Consider the following 15924-nt stretch of genomic DNA (forward strand, 5'->3'; position numbering starts at 1 on the left):
ACGTGGTGCTTCGAAACAATGAACCTTCGCAATGGTGCACAGTTAGGGGGAACACGTCTCTTGAAATTTTAGTGAGGGATCATCTTACTTACTACCGTCGTTCTAAGCAAATAAGATGCAAAACATGATAAACATCACATGCAATCAAATAGTGACATGATATGGCCAATATCATTTTGCTCCTTTGATCTCCATCTTCGGGGCACCATGATCATCTTCGTCACCGGCATGACACCATGATCTCCATCATCATGATCTCCATCATTGTGTCTTTATGAAGTTGTCACGCCAACGATTACTTCTACTTCTATGGCTAACGCGCTTAGCAATAAAGTAAAGTAATTTACATGGCTTATTCAATGACACGCGGGTCATTCAAAAAATAAAGACAACTCCTATGGCTCCTGCCGGTTGTCATACTCATCGACATGCAAGTCGTGATCCCTATTACAAGAATATGATCAATCTCATACATCACATATATCATTCATCATATCTTCTGGCCATATCACATCGCATAGCACATGCTGCAAAAACAAGTTAGACGTCCTCTAATTGTTGTTGCAAGTTTTTTTACGTGGCTTGTATAGGTTTCTAGCAAGAACGTTTCTTACCTACGTAAAACCACAACGTGATATGCCAATTTCTATTTACCCTTCATAAGGACCCTTTTCATCGAATCCGTTCCGACTAAAGTGGGAGAGACAGACACCCGCTAGCCACCTTATGCAACTAGTGCATGTCAGTCGGTGGAACCTGTCTCACGTAAGCGTACGTGTAAGGTCGGTCCGGGCCACTTCATCCCACAATGCCTCCGAAACAAGATAAGACTAGTAGCGGCAAGAAGAATTGGCAACATCTACGCCCACAACTACTTTGTGTTCTACTCGTGCATAGAAACTACGCATAAACCTGGCTCTGATACCACTGTTGGGGAACGTAGCAGAAATTCAAAATTTTCTACGCATCACCAAGATCAATCTATGGAGTAATCTAGCAACGAGGAGAAGGGGAGTGCATCTACATACCATTGTAGATCGCGATGCGGAAGCGTTGCAAGAACGCGGATGAGGGAGTCGTACTCGTAGCGATTCAGATCGCGGTTGATTCCGATCTAAGCACCGAAGAACGGTGCCTCCGCGTTCAACACACGTGCAGCCCGGTGACGTCTCCCACGCCTTGATCCAGCAAGGAGAGAGGGAGAGGTTGGGGAAGACTCCGTCCAGCAGCAGCACGACGGCGTGGTGGTGGTGGAGGAGCGTGGCAATCCCGCAGGGCTTCGCCAAGCACCGCGGGAGAGGAGGAGGAGGGAGAGGGGTAGGGCTGCGCCGAAAGAGAGACGTTCTCGTGTCTTGGGCAGCCCCAAACCTCAACTATATATAGGGGGGGAGGGGGCTGCGCCCCCTCTAGGGTTTCCACCCCAAGGGCTGGCGGCCAGCCCTAGATCCCATCTAAGGGGGGCGGCCAAGGGGAGGAGAAGGGGGGCGCCACTAGGGTGGGCCTTAAGGCCCATCTGGACCTAGGGTTTGCCCCCTCCCACTCTCCCATGCGCTTGGGCCTTGGTGGGGGGGCGCACCAGCCCACCTGGGGCTGGTCCCCTCCCACACTTGGCCCACGCAGCCTTCTGGGGCTGGTGGCCCCACTTGGTGGACCCCCGGGACCCTCCCGGTGGTCCCGGTACATTACCGATAACACCCGAAACTTTTTCGGTGACCAAAACAGGACTTCCCATATATAAATCTTTACCTCCGGACCATTCCGGAACTCCTCGTGACGTCCGGGATCTCATCCGGGACTCCGAACAACATTCGGTAACCACGTACATACTTTCCCTATAACCCTAGCGTCATCGAACCTTAAGTGTGTAGACCCTACGGGTTCGGGAACCATGCAGACATGACCGAGACGTTCTCCGGTCAATAACCAACAGCGGGATCTGGATACCCATGTTGGCTCCCACATGTTCCACGATGATCTCATCGGATGAACCACGATGTCGGGGATTCAATCAATCCGTATGCAATTCCCTTTGTCTATCGGTATGTTACTTGCCCGAGATTCGATCGTCGGTATCCCGATACCTTGTTCAATCTCGTTACCGGCAAGTCTCTTTACTCGTTCCGTAACTCACATCATCCCGTGATCAACTCCTTGGTCACATTGTGCACATTATGATGATGTCCTACCGAGTGGGCCCAGAGATACCTCTCCGTTTACACGGAGTGACAACTCCCAGTCTCGATTCGTGCCAACCCAACAGACACTTTCGGAGATACCTGTAGTGCACCTTTATAGCCACCCAGTTACGTTGTGACGTTTGGTACACCCAAAGCATTCCTACGGTATCCGGGAGATGCACAATCTCATGGTCTAAGGAAATGATACTTGACATTAGAAAAGCTCTGAGCAAACGAACTACACGATCTTGTGCTAGGCTTAGGATTGGGTCTTGTCCATCACATCATTCTCCTAATGATGTGATCCCGTTATCAACGACATCCAATGTCCATGGTCAGGAAACCGTAACCATCTATTGATCAACGAGCTAGTCAACTAGAGGCTTACTAGGGACATGGTGTTGTCTATGTATCCACACATGTATCTGAGTTTTCTATCAATACAATTCTAGCATGGATAATAAACGTTTATCATGAACAAGGAAATATAATAATAACCAATTTATTATTGCCTCTAGGGCATATTTCCAACACGTAGATCCCAACATCATGTGCATAGGAGGTGAGAGCAGAGTAGCACACACACCTCCCACACGCCGGCCGGCAAAAAAACAGAGGAGTGAGCGGGCAGGGGCGGGCATATATATAGGCATCTCTTTGGTCCTGGTTGGTGGCTAGAACTGGGACAGAAGACTGACCTTTAGTCACGGTTCAAGCCACCAACCGGGACTAAAGGGGTTGAGCGAGGCCCTTTAGTCCCGGTTCGTGTCTGGAACCGGGACTAAAGAGGTCAGATGAACCGGGACTAGTGCCTGCCGAGGCCCGGACGACGTCCTGGCCTCACGAACCGGGACTTATGCATCCATTAGTCCCGGTTCGTAACACGAAATGCTCTTGTCTTGCCTGGACCAAAGCCTTGTTTTCTACTAGTGCGCATTCCTCAGCCATCTAATGGTTGATCCTTGCATTGTGTTGTAACTTTGTACTTAATCTTCTTTTTTGTTCTTCTTGTCGCTTGTATGGTTCTTCAGCCTGGTTTCCCTCATAAACGGGATCAATTTGTTTAGGTTTTTGATTCAGCTTCCCTTATAAACTGGATCATTCTCTTAGTGCATGGCCAACTTTGAGTAGTATACTCATGTGGGGCAACTCCCTCCCATATCACCCTGTGATTCCTCACAAAGATCATCGATGCAAGCGTCTTTGATATTCGCAAGGAGCTCTTTAGCAAGGCCACTACATAGGAGTAGGTACTAAAGTTGACAGTGCAACTTCCAATTTAACTTGGGCAGGAAGGTAGGCATGCATCTTGTGTGCTAGATAATTAATCTTAAAGGCTAGCTCCATCACATGCTTAATCCTAAAAGGGTATGGATGATAATATTATCTAATTAATGGTAAGTAATCAGATTACTGTTACTTTATAAAGGTTCTCCGTTTCAAGGACTTTATCAAAGGTTCCCTAAATAAAAGGAACTTTATCAAAGGTAACATATATCACACACATGGCTAATGGATAATCAAATTGAGCGAGTGAGTTGGTGCCTTTTAACTCCAGCGTCCATAAAAGTTGGTGCCATCCGATCCAGTGGAGCACTAGTGAGCTGCGCTCTTCGTAGTGTGACACTACGCACTTGATCTCTGCTACTGTGTGAGGTACGTACAAGTGCGAACTATTTCACCTAGATTATGCCCATGTTTTGCTACCATTAACTCGTTTTGCTACCATTGTGAGTTTGATCTATCAGGATTCTTCTCTTGTGCCTAATAATGTTGCAATGCGTGTGGTGGTCGGTCTAGTCTAGTTTAGATCTTGTTTGGTTCGAAGATCACATCAGCCTTGATTGTATCTTGCTTACGATTGCCATTATTTCTTTCACAAAATAAATAAATAGTGAAAGAACATCAAAATCAAACATGCAAGTATCACCTTTCTTTCATCTTGGCTGCAGTAAACGCAACAGATAGATGGCAAACAACACACAAACAACTGATGTATCAGGAGGACGGTCACGGATGGACCAACGGATCCTAGAAGCAGCCACCTGTGGTGATTCCTCGTCAATGAAAGAGTTGGCCAAGAAGAATCCAAGCATTCTGCTTGGAACAAGCCCACAAGGGAACAACTGCCTCCACATCTCCACCATCCATGGGCACAAAAAGTTCTGCATGGATGTGCTGGAACTAGAGCGGTCTCTCCTTTCAGATGTCAACTGCGAGCAAGAGACGCCGCTTGTCATCGCTGTTACACTTGGCCATGCCCCTTTGGCTTCAGATTTACTCAAGTGCTGCTGCAAAGAAGAAGAATTGAGGCGGATAATCTTGCAACAGGACAGGTATGGATTCAACGCACTCCACCATGCCATTCGCAACGGCCACCAGAAACTCGCGCTGGAGTTGATAGAAGCAGAGCCAGCCCTGTCGAAAGCCGTGACCAAGTACAATGAGTCGCCCATGTTCATGGCCGTGATGAGGAATTTTACAGATGTTTCCGAGAAGCTATTGGCCATTGCTGATTCTTCTCATGTGGGAAAGTATGGCCGCCATGCTCTTCATGCTGCAGCTAGAAATGGAAATCAATGTGAGACCTGTGGATTACAAGTTAAATATAGAATTGTATATGTATGTGCAGCAAACTAGCTCTAGAATTTACAACTTGGAATTATCCAGAGCTAGTGTAGTTCATGTGTTTTAATATTGTGTTATATATCATCACTACTAAACTAAACAGTCTAATAATCGATTTTGCTACGTCATTTTTCGTACCAAAGACTTGTCCTATCATCATCACTGTGCTCTTAACCCATCGTGCATGCATGTCTTGACTTGTTTTCAGATATTGCGGGCGAAATTATGGACAAACGTCCTCTCCTGGCCAGAGAAGCTGACTCGGATGGGATTACTCCAATAAGAATGGCTATAACTTACGACAAGTCTGACGTGCTGTGCATATTGCTGGAATATGATTATTCTTTAGCATATGAAACCGACAGGAATGGTTATCCTCTCCTCTGTTCAGCCGCTACTCGGGGTCAAGTTAATGTTGCTCAAGTGCTTCTTCTCTATTGCCAAGATGCTTTTTATTGCCAGGTACTCAGAGATGGTACGGCAATTGAAAAAAGTTTGACATGCCTTCACATAGCTGTACAGAACGGTCATCTAGAGTTCGTCGAATTTATCTTGAAGAGGCCACAACTTCGGAAACTCATTAACATGCAAGACATGGATGGAAAAACTGCTCTACATTACGCAATCCAGCAGTGTGATCCTAAACTTGTTGCTGCATTACTGGCTTACGACGATATAATAGACACAACAATTCTCGACAACCATGGTAATTCAGCGGCTTCGCAATTATCGAGCATCACTGATGATGACAAGCCTTTAGACTGGGTACGTATATGCTATAAACATATTGAACCATATAATATTAGTATTATTGTAGACCTTATTAATTTTGTCTTTTCCTTGTTTTTAATTGAATCCATGCAGAAGGAAGTGCAGCTGCTTATGCAAAAAGCTGATCCCAACGATGATGACATCTCATTGTATAATCTAAGCAAGGGAGCCAAGCAACGGGAAACTATTGAATCAAGGAAGGAGAGGCAGTCACTAACTCAAAAATACACAAGCAACACATCACTCGTGGCAATTCTACTTGCGACAATAACCTTCACTGCTGCTTTCACTCCACCTGGAGGATATAGCACTGATGCTGGAAGCGCAGGACTTCCCATCATGTCTAAACAGATTGCATTCCAAGCATTCTTGGTCTCTGACACCTTAGCAATGTGCTCTTCATTTGTTGTGGCCTTCATATGCCTGATGGGAAGGTGGGAGGATGATAAGTTCACAACTTATTATATCTCAGTGACTAAGAAGCTTACTTGGTTTGCATACATGGCAACCATTACAGCTTTTGCGACTGGTTTGTACACAGTGCTGGCCACGCGTACCCACTGGTTGGCCATTGGGATTTGCTCTGTGGTAGGTTTAGTGCCCTTTCTTACTATGTTCATAGCGAAATGGCCTATCTTGAAGCTCAAGTTTCGCCAAACTTGTCGTGGCTTGAGGCTCAAATTTCGGCAACGCCAAACTGGCAAATCCAAATCCAATGACATGGTCTGAGCCGGACAGTTTGTTTTATGGTTATTCTTTCTGGTAATAATTTACAATGTATCTGTAATGAACATTGTTTGGCTACTCTATTGCAATGTTACTTGTTAATTCATTGGGGAAAAACATTGTACAGTTCATTCTTCCATTCCGTTGGATGTTCATTTGAAAGACACCTCTAATGGTGATTAGCATTTGAAAGGCGAGAATGGACGTAGCTACAACAAACATTTCTATGATAAACTCAATACGGTTTAACATAGCTACAGCCTACAAGTTGGATGTTGATACAGTTGATCTATTTTGAAACACCAGGACAACACATAATCCTGAAGATATACAACAGGCTAGGTAAACAAGAAAAAACATGATAGGTCTTACAATCACAAAAAAAAACATATCTTGGAGCTTAATTACCAGTGAATGTCTGTTTGGACTGGATGACCAAAATATAGTGTTCTTATGATGCTACCAGATTAACCTGATAATTCCCAAGTGTGATGGCGATGCATGTGGGTGCTGTTTACTTCCTTGGAGGCATCCTTGTGTACAGTGTACTGGCGCTCCTCCCCTCCCCTATGGTCCAAGCTGCAAGTGAAACCTCAGATCCATTTAATTCATGTCAAGGTTTAATAACCAAATTTAATATGAAAATGCGGGGCAATAATTTTAGATCTATGGGTGTGTTGTGCACTGAACGTCAACATCAGTTCATGTGTAACAACAAATGTGTTTGAGTGAGCCATTTGAGTCACTCAAACAACTTAGGTTTTATATTAATCGAAAACTCCAGTGTTGTAGATCTAAGTTGGGTGTAGGGAACTAGGGAAACGTGGCATCTTTTTTTCAGAATGATTGTGGTGCTGAACTTTAGGAGATACTGAAATATTTGAGAGAACTTGATTTGCACAGCATACAACATGTCCCCCCAGTGTACCGCTGATAAGAATTAGTTCTGGATTCCTTGACTTGCACAGTTACATGTAAGATCAAATACGACCTGGCTGCCTCAATTGTTAGTACTACAACGTTCTCTTGTGGAAATTCATTAGCATCTACTCCCTCGGGTAGTTTTCCTGATCTGTGTGACTTAATTGGTTAACTTTTATCTTCAATGAACTTAACATTATTCTATCAGTTGTGTTGTAATGGTATTCTGCAGTGACTATTGCGGTTGCTGAATCTCGTGAGATGCTAAATCGATCTGATCCAAGAGTGGCAACCAGGGAGAAGGATGTAGCAGCCTTGAAGCTATAGTTTTTTCTTTTCAATCAAAAACAATTATAGTGTTGTTCCATAGCATCTTCCATTCTATCAGGATTACTTTTCGCTACACAAAAATAAACAAAGTGGTGTAACGAATATACCAACTATCCCTACTGAGAGCAACGCTCATCGGTCGCTCCCGTGGGCGGCCAGGGAGAAAACTAACCGCCCCAAGCGCCACACCCCGCTCTCCCTCCCCTCGCTGCCGTCGCCGAGCAAAGCTCACGCGGCTCAGCGGCGGCAGGGCCCTTTCCTCCTCCCGCTCACAGTCGAGCGGCACGGGCTGGTCGCATCGGAGCGAGCTTGGGCACACGGACACTGGCGGCGTGGCGAGGCAGCGCAAGGTGCGTGGGCTGGCGCGGCCGGGAGTGGAGCCACGCAGTGTGGAGCGAAAGCCCAGCGACGGCCAGGAGTTGTGGCGTGCGTATGGGGCGCATGCGGCCCTGATCTGGTGCGCATCAGCATGGCTTGATGGCCAGAGGCGGGTGCATGCGGCGTCCTTCTATCGTGCGGACCGCAAGGGTGCTCTAGCGGGGGGGGGGGGGGGGGGGGGGCCTCGACCTGGCTTGAAGGCGTGGCGCGGAGGATTTGGCGTCTTCGGTCGTCGGCGTGCTCGCGCATCGATGCGTCCAGTGCAGGCTACGCTAGTCACCGCAGTGGTCGTCAGCCACGGGTGGCACTCCACTGCTTCCTTGCTGTCACGGTGCTCGTCGGGGCACGGCAGCGATTTACGTCCGGTGGCTCTTCTCCTAGTCGACCGTGGATGGATCTGGCTTGGAGGCTTTTGTTTTGGCCGCCGGTGGCCTCTGCGAGGTGCATTTGGCAACATTGTGTCTCTTCTTCAACAGGTTAGTCCTTGGTTGGTGGTCTTGCCAACACCGGTGTGGGTCGTTGAGGGTGTGTTTGGGAGCTCGGGTGAAAACCCTGTCTCAGCCTATGGCCTACAACCAGCGATTGCAACGTCAGCGGGTGTCGTGGACCTTCTGAGAGGCATCGCTGCTCTGTCGCCTCACCCCTGACCCACAGGCTGGCCGTTGCAGCTTTAGGGGAAGCCTTAGATCTGTGTGATGGGACGAAGACGGCGCCTTGGTGTCGTTCTCCCTCTTGAGGGCTCTCTGGAGCGAGGCATTGGCAAGAGGTACCGATGGAAGATGGTGGTGTTGGCGTCAAGGCTTCTGTAGTAACGATGGTGAAGACGAGTGAAGTCGGAGGCATGGCAATGGTTGCGGTAACCGGCTCTTCTCCAGCGTGTCCGTGGGATTACCTCAGGTTGTTTTGTTGCGGTGAAGTCGGAACTGCGGCGGCGGGGCCCTGTGGTAACGATGACAGGCAGCAGGTGGTCATCCGCGACGCCAGTCGTGCATAGTCCTCCTTTGGAGCTCTCCATTAGAGTCGGGGCTGTGTTGCCCTCAATGCGGGTGGCTAGCACAGGTCTTCTTGTGCTTCCGCACAGCCTCTACGGTAACGGTTGGGTCGATGTTCATCTTTGGCGAAGTCAGAGTAGGAGTTTAGGGGGGGGGGGGGGGGGGGTGATGACGCCTATTGAGGAGAAGAGATGAGGATAACGCACGGGTGTATATTGACAAGGCCCTCTTTATTGAGGTGTGTGTGTGTGTGGTTTCTTGTGTGCTGATCAGCGGATTGTGGCCATTTTAGCCCGGTTTTTCATTAATTAACCGGGCAACTCTCTTCTACTTAATTAATGGATGAGGCAAATCTTTTGCCTCAGTGTCGGAAAAAAAAATAGACAAAGATGAAGGTAGTCTCACTGCCAGAATAATGCTACTCATAGGATAAATTTGAAAATGACACTAGCATAAAGTGGCACGTAAGTGTTAACCCTTCTACATGACTAGGTGTATTGATTTTCTCCGGGGCAGAGGTCAAGTCAAGCTGGGATCAGAGCAGGAATTGAGTCAAGGAAAAGCCAACTAGTAGCTGGGAAAAGGATCTTGTTTCCGGGAATTCCTGGTTTGAGGATATGCCTCTTATTACCAAAAATCTGTTGTATCAAAAGATTATATCGAAACTTCGTGACAAGATTTGATAATGTACCTTATGTTTGTTTCTAACTAGTAGCTGCAACAGATGCTCATTTCACCTGAAGTTATGCTATTATCAACGTTGTATGCTGAAAATGTTTCCTGCCATGTTACCTGTGTTTTTGTAGTGTTCTGGGCCGTTATTCAATAGCAGATCGGGCTGGAGAGGCCATCAAAATGACAAGATCCTTCCATGACCATTGTCCCGGTGAAGCTCAGGAGTCTGTCGAAAATATTATTCTTGACCTGTACAAGTTATCTCAGTCCTGTAAAAGAATTATGCATATAAGCTTACTTTCTGCCGAAGCCAGTTTTACGGTTTCATTATACTAGTAGACAATGAACAAGTTCAGTACATTGGCGCAATCCCATGTGAAAAAGTCATGAGCTAATAATTAACCCACAATGGAGTTTTGCATGAATATTTAACCAAGTTTTTTTTCCCTGATACAAATCATATGTTCACCCAGAAATGCAGTAGGACAAAAGAGCAGATTGAAATGCTGACAGTCTAAGTCTCTGCAAACACCATTCTGCGCCTATATGCAGGCTGAGAACTATGAGGAAGCTGAAATGCTCTACAGGTAAATATCTTTGTTTGGGATGGACCTACGTACAAAGCAGATATATATGAATTTGGCTACACATGGTTTGTATTATTCTCTTGAAATTCTCAATCCTATGTTGGTGTTATTTGTAAGAAGACCTGAGTAAATAGTATAGCCAACATTATGTTTCTCTCAGTCCGCATCAAGGATGCTGACAGTAATGACTGTTCTCAGCAGTCTGCACTGATAAATGATGATACAAGTACAAGTGAATTACTACCTCCGTCTCGGTGAATAAGTCATTCGTGTAGTTCTAGGTCGACGATTTAACTATCTAAACATGTATTATATGTGACAAAAAATATATATTTAGAAACTACATCCGTGTAGAAATCTAGTGATATACTTTTCATGACATATAACACATATTTAATTCCTCAAATCGATGACCTAGAACTACGCGAACGACTTATTCACCTAGACGGAGGTAGTATTATTTTTCTGTCAAAACCTCAGGCAATGTTTACAGGGAAGCCCTTGCTATAGTAGTTGATTAAAGAGTGTATTCAGCCATCTGCATGACTTAGATTGGAAAGGTAGCTCAAGCTATACCTTACAACTGCAAGGATGAAAACCATGTCACATTTTTTGCCCAGGCTACTGAAGTGCTTAGGGAGCTTGATTTACAAACATGCCCTTTCCCATAACTCAGATATACCGACGTGGAGAACCTTGAATATCTACATCCATAAATACTCTCTAATCCTACAAATGAACTGAATTACGAGGAATCACTAATTTCAGTTCCGGCGAATATGGAGAGAAGAATCAACAATGTCTGGAGAACCATAATCTTTCTAGACTGAAGCAGCTAGTTAAAAAGAACAGACCAGATATCAGCACATGAGTCAAGTTCAGACTCCTAGCTCAGCTGAATGGTTGTCAAACCATGATGGCGCCAAAGATGCCAAGAATCATATGCAAGACAAATGTGGGCTAAAAACACTACTGTGCAAGGTGAGAGCAGGAAGCATGCAAGTGAGCAGAGGGACAGAACACCATTACTCTCAAGAAAGCAGCAGCCTGAAAACCCTGGTTAGGGATGTTCGGCTACAGAATACATCAGCAGTTTTTTTTAGGGAATGCACATCACCAGGTTCATGGAGATGCAATGTTTCCAGAATCTCGACAGACTACAACACAAACCGGAAATTTGTCAGGACCGCTCCAGCATGGAAGTGGCAGAAAACTCAAGATCAAAGCAATCGAGTCTGCCAAAGTCTTAACACTGTTTATCTCAGTGAGAAAGCTCAAGGCACGGAGCAAACACCATGGAGCAGCAGTGCAGCTCAGCGTTCACTTTTCCACTGTCATGTACTCCCTCCGTCCCAAAATACTTGTCATCAAAATAGACAAAAAGGGATGTATCTAGAATCAAAATACATCTAGATACATCCCCTTTTATTCATTTTGATGACAAGTATTTCCGGACGGAGGGAGTATCATTTGCTGACAATGGAAACTCTCGGGGTGCTAGTCACACGAAGGCCACCAACCGCTGGTTTAGAACGCGGCGAGCACAATACAATGGAGGCTGCAGAACCACCTGCAGGTCTTCCAGGAAATCACAAATGAGATGAACCAAAATGCTGCATAGCTAGATCTATATTCCCCACTCACTGTTGATGGAAGTTCTTACCAGTAAGTAGTGGTTGTTGTTCCCCACCAGAGATGAGACTAGTACGTAGTTCGTAGTTTTTCCTTCCTGGATTTGTTTCTGAGAAGAGGCATTAGCATTGGAGTGTCAACAGCTCAAGGGGGATTAGTTACAACAATCATGTAGAGCTAAGGAACTTGCCAAACATTGTCAATACTTCATGTTCCTAACAAGTCCATGAATCATACTCTCTTCAGATCCAAACTCTGATCAGCTTACTTCATTTGAGCTAGTAATATGCTGTTATTTCTTGAGCTTTGTGAGGCAGATGGCCCAGCATTTATAGAAAACTATAAGTTGAGGAGAAAGTGTTAGGTGCAGTATTTCAGGCTTAATTGACGTGTAAGGGAATCACTGTGAGGTGTGGCAAATCGGGGAGACCAAGTATTAGCTTTTGGGAGAGACCAAAAAGCATACAGTTAGCTGCAGCCGGGAACCTATATGAGCACTTGTGCCACAGGCTGTGCTTTCAGTTATTTCTCTTCCAGTTGCATTGGGCCATCCGTGCACTAATCAAGAAACCATTGCCAAAGAATCGTTATTAATGACTGAGTGGTCATATAAGTAATATCTTATACACACTGTGGTCAATGTCAGAAGACTCTAGAGACAGTGTAGTTCTGCTGGATAACTTGCAATGCACTTCTGCAAACTTCAAGTTCTTAAGATCCAGCTTAAATGACTACAACATACAGTGTTATATGACGTGGCATGAATGTCTACACATTTGCAATGTTAATCTTAATATTTGTTAACAAACTCAGAACCAAGCACAACACAGTGTTATATGACGTGGCACGAATGTCCATTACTCATACTTATTGGCCAAATAGCAGAAGGAACTACCCAAGTTGATTGCAGAGTAATGAGAAATACTAAAGGAGTTAAACACAGTAACATGGTATACATTAGTTAGACGAGATGCAGTCAAAACCATCTGAATAAATAAAGGTCATCCATTTCAGTACCTCATCAGAGAAACATAGCTTGCTATTATAGAAGTTGTACCCAGCGACATATAACAAAGATCAAACATGCTGAGATAATTGCTCTTTATCATGTCCTCTGTTCAGTGCAGGGAAAACAGGTGGCCACATCATCATAAAGGGAGAGATATGTATGCGGCCTATATGAACATTACCATGGTCATATGGTGCCTGCTCATACACCTTCTCAACCACCCTGCTCCTCAGATGAACATAAAGGACAACACCATATGTTGCATAATCCAAGAATACAAACTCGGCATTGTCCCCGACTGCAGCAACACGAAGAAAATCACCATCTTGTGGCATCAAAGTCTGATTTTGATCAGCAAAACGTGTGCATCCCTCACGGATACTGAATGTGTCCACCAGCAACCAACCAGCTGCGCCATGGCCGTCACCGGTCATCCCATTCAGCCACACACTGAGCTGAAATCCGGCTGCACTGACGAGATAAAGCCCGGAATCATCCGCACATGACAGCAGGTAACTGCGCCGCACTCCAACTGGGAGCTCGAGGGTGAAGAAGGTTGACGTGGCCAAATCAAGACCCAGGATGTACCCAGAGGTTCTCACCATGAAGACCTTGCCATGAACGGGCGGCAGCAATTCTTCCAGGAAGGTTGTGCCATGCGGGTGCTCTACCTCTATCACCGCGGTGCCAGGGACGCCCCATCCGCCGGATCCCAGGGCGTATATTTCGGCATAGACTTTTCGGCTGACCATCAAGAGATGCACCAAGGTGATGCCGTCGCGGGCCCCATCCTCTGGAAGGAACATCTGGGTGAATCTCGCTTGAGCGCGCTCATGGGTGGGCGGCGGTGCCGGTGGGAGGACGGTTGGGGCCTCCCCGGCGAGCAGCGGCGCCAGGAGATAGTGCTTGAATCTGCCGCCGCGTAGCTGGCGCCAGCGGCTGCGGAACGCGGTGAGGAGGCGGCCGTTCCGGCAGTGGATGAGTCGCTCGGCTCCGCGGGCGAAGGCGCCGTCGCAGGGGGAGGCCGGGCGGCGCGAGAGGGCGACCAGCTCCCGGGGCTGCGGGAGCGGCACGAACTGATACCGGCCGGGGTAGCCGGCGTAGAATCCGAGCAGGCGGGGCGGGTTGCGCTCGCGGAAGCGGCGGAGGAAGACCGGATCGGAGGCGTGGAGGAGCCACCGCTTGGAGACGAGGGCGGCGCGGACGAGGAGGTTGGGGAAGCCGAGGAAGAGGAGGATTTCGCGGAAGAGGTCGTCGTCGCCGAGCACCGACGCCACCGATGGGGCCGGGGCCGCCGGCGGCGGTCCATCGCCGTCCATGTTTTGGCCGCTCAGATTTGGGGGATTTTTCAGGAGGGGAGAGGACGGAGAGGGGTTTGGGCTTCGGAGGGGTTTATTTGGGATCAGGGTCTATTTTTTTTAGGAACAAATTTATCCAAATGATAAATGCCACACATGCGAAGCACTCCGGTATGATGTTTTTACCACTAAGGTTGTAAAAAATACAAATTGAAAAAACTGAAATTTGTCATCGAAAAGAAAATTGTCATACTTGACAACTAAAATTATCATCGTTGCGTCACTAAACTTGCTATAAAACCATTCCAAATTGTCATGTGCTTGTGCCACGCGTGTGACACTTATCAGTGTCCCAAATTTATCATATGGGTCACAGTTACACTCTTTTTTCTTCTATCAAAAAACTCAAGAAGAGTGCGGCTTTATAAATTAATAAAGCCATTAGCGGCCAAAAGTACGCCATTAATATAACCTTTTGAAATTAACACTCGCACGGGTTAATTTGATTTTGATCTCGTTTTATATGGCATGACATCGGCTGCTCTCTTTTACTAACTTAGCATCCCAATTAGCTTACTAAATTATGTAGCTGTGTTAACATTACATTGTTTGTTGAAATAACCACGAATCTTTGCCACCGCTCAGCAAAAGAATGGAGGAAGCCACCTAAAATTGCCTAGATTGTGGGATGTAAGACTGGCTCATTCTTCACTTTCTTTTTTTTACCATGCCTTGCACTCTATTTCTGAAAATATGCTTGGAACTACCATATGTGTAGCATTTAGGGGTAAATATGCGAGTGGAAGCTATCAAGTTGTAGAAATGTCATGACTAAGAATAGGGATGGCAATGGGTACCCATTACCCGCGTACCCTGTGGGTAAAAACCCTATTAAGGTAAGGGCATGGGACAAAAAATTACTCATGGATACTTAAATGAGAAAATATCATACTCATCGGGTAGAGAGGGTACGGGTATGGGATCGTATAACTCATGCCCGCGTACCCATGTACCCATCGTCTAAAATGTTGACAGGTGGGTTTCCGTTAATATCCCAATGTATTCATTTCCCCTCCTAATCACGCTAGGTAAAAACTCTAATGTGTATTCAAATAATTTATCATGATTTCGTGAACTTAAAGTGTATGCATATGTGTTGTTATTTATGATTATGTGTTGTTGTTTAACATTTTTATATGTCACTTTATAAGCAAGTATTTTTGTTTATGCGAATATGTTGTTGTTACAATATGTTGTTGTACATTGTTGTTTAAAATGTGTTGCTATTAATAATTTATGATTATATGTGTTGATTTTTACAACTATTTTCTACTCAATTGATGTGTTGTAAACGCGGGTATTTTTACCCGCGGGTACCCATATACCCTGTCGGGTGACGGATATGGGAAAAAAATTGTATCCTTGATGGGTATGGGTATGGGTGATGGGTAAACTCAGGACGGACGGGTAAGGGTATGGGGTAGCTCCACCCGTACCCATACCCTGCGGGTGCCATCCCTAACTAAGAACCATATTCAATGGCATGTTGAGAAGGCACCAACGCCCATGACAATACGAAAAAATGTTATCGAAGGCGAAGGAGTAATAGTGAACTATCATTAAAATTTGATAAGCATAGATATTTTAGGACTAATCTGCCGCTAATGATATTTTTTTTGCGGGTAGCCGCTAATGATGTTAATTTTATATGTAGCAGTAATTTTAACGATGGTAAAAGAACTCTAATTCTTATGGTGGCAAATCGGAAAGTTGTATGTTGTCCATGCACGCATATACTTT

General features: G+C 45.8%; 2 protein-coding genes and 1 pseudogene across 3 annotated transcripts; 2 read left to right on the plus strand and 1 right to left on the minus strand.

Moving 5' to 3' along the window:
- Positions 1–3756: 3756 nt before the first annotated feature.
- On the plus strand, positions 3757–6878 carry LOC109748297 (protein ACCELERATED CELL DEATH 6-like). Of its 2 annotated transcripts, XM_045233847.1 has the most exons (4): positions 3757–3833; positions 4130–4758; positions 5014–5570; positions 5670–6878. In XM_045233847.1, the coding sequence occupies exons 2-4, from the start codon at positions 4146–4148 to the stop codon at positions 6303–6305; spliced, it is 1806 nt and encodes a 601-aa protein (XP_045089782.1). In that variant the 5' UTR covers positions 3757–3833; positions 4130–4145; the 3' UTR covers positions 6306–6878. The 2 variants fall into 2 exon arrangements, with proteins under 2 accessions (XP_045089782.1, XP_020162929.1); XM_020307340.4 differs by lacking the exon at positions 3757–3833 and having other exon boundaries at positions 3871–4758.
- Positions 6794–11839, plus strand: LOC109748270 (uncharacterized; annotated as a pseudogene).
- Positions 11840–12838: 999 nt separating this feature from the next.
- Positions 12839–14206, minus strand: LOC109748308 (uncharacterized). The gene has a single exon (XM_020307359.4). It carries the CDS (start codon positions 14143–14145, stop codon positions 12895–12897), a length of 1251 nt encoding a protein of 416 aa, XP_020162948.1. The 5' UTR covers positions 14146–14206; the 3' UTR covers positions 12839–12894.
- Positions 14207–15924: the final 1718 nt, after the last annotated feature.

This window comes from Aegilops tauschii, chromosome 3 (genome assembly GCF_002575655.3).
Source record: "Aegilops tauschii subsp. strangulata cultivar AL8/78 chromosome 3, Aet v6.0, whole genome shotgun sequence".
NCBI classification, from domain to species: domain Eukaryota; kingdom Viridiplantae; phylum Streptophyta; class Magnoliopsida; order Poales; family Poaceae; genus Aegilops; species Aegilops tauschii.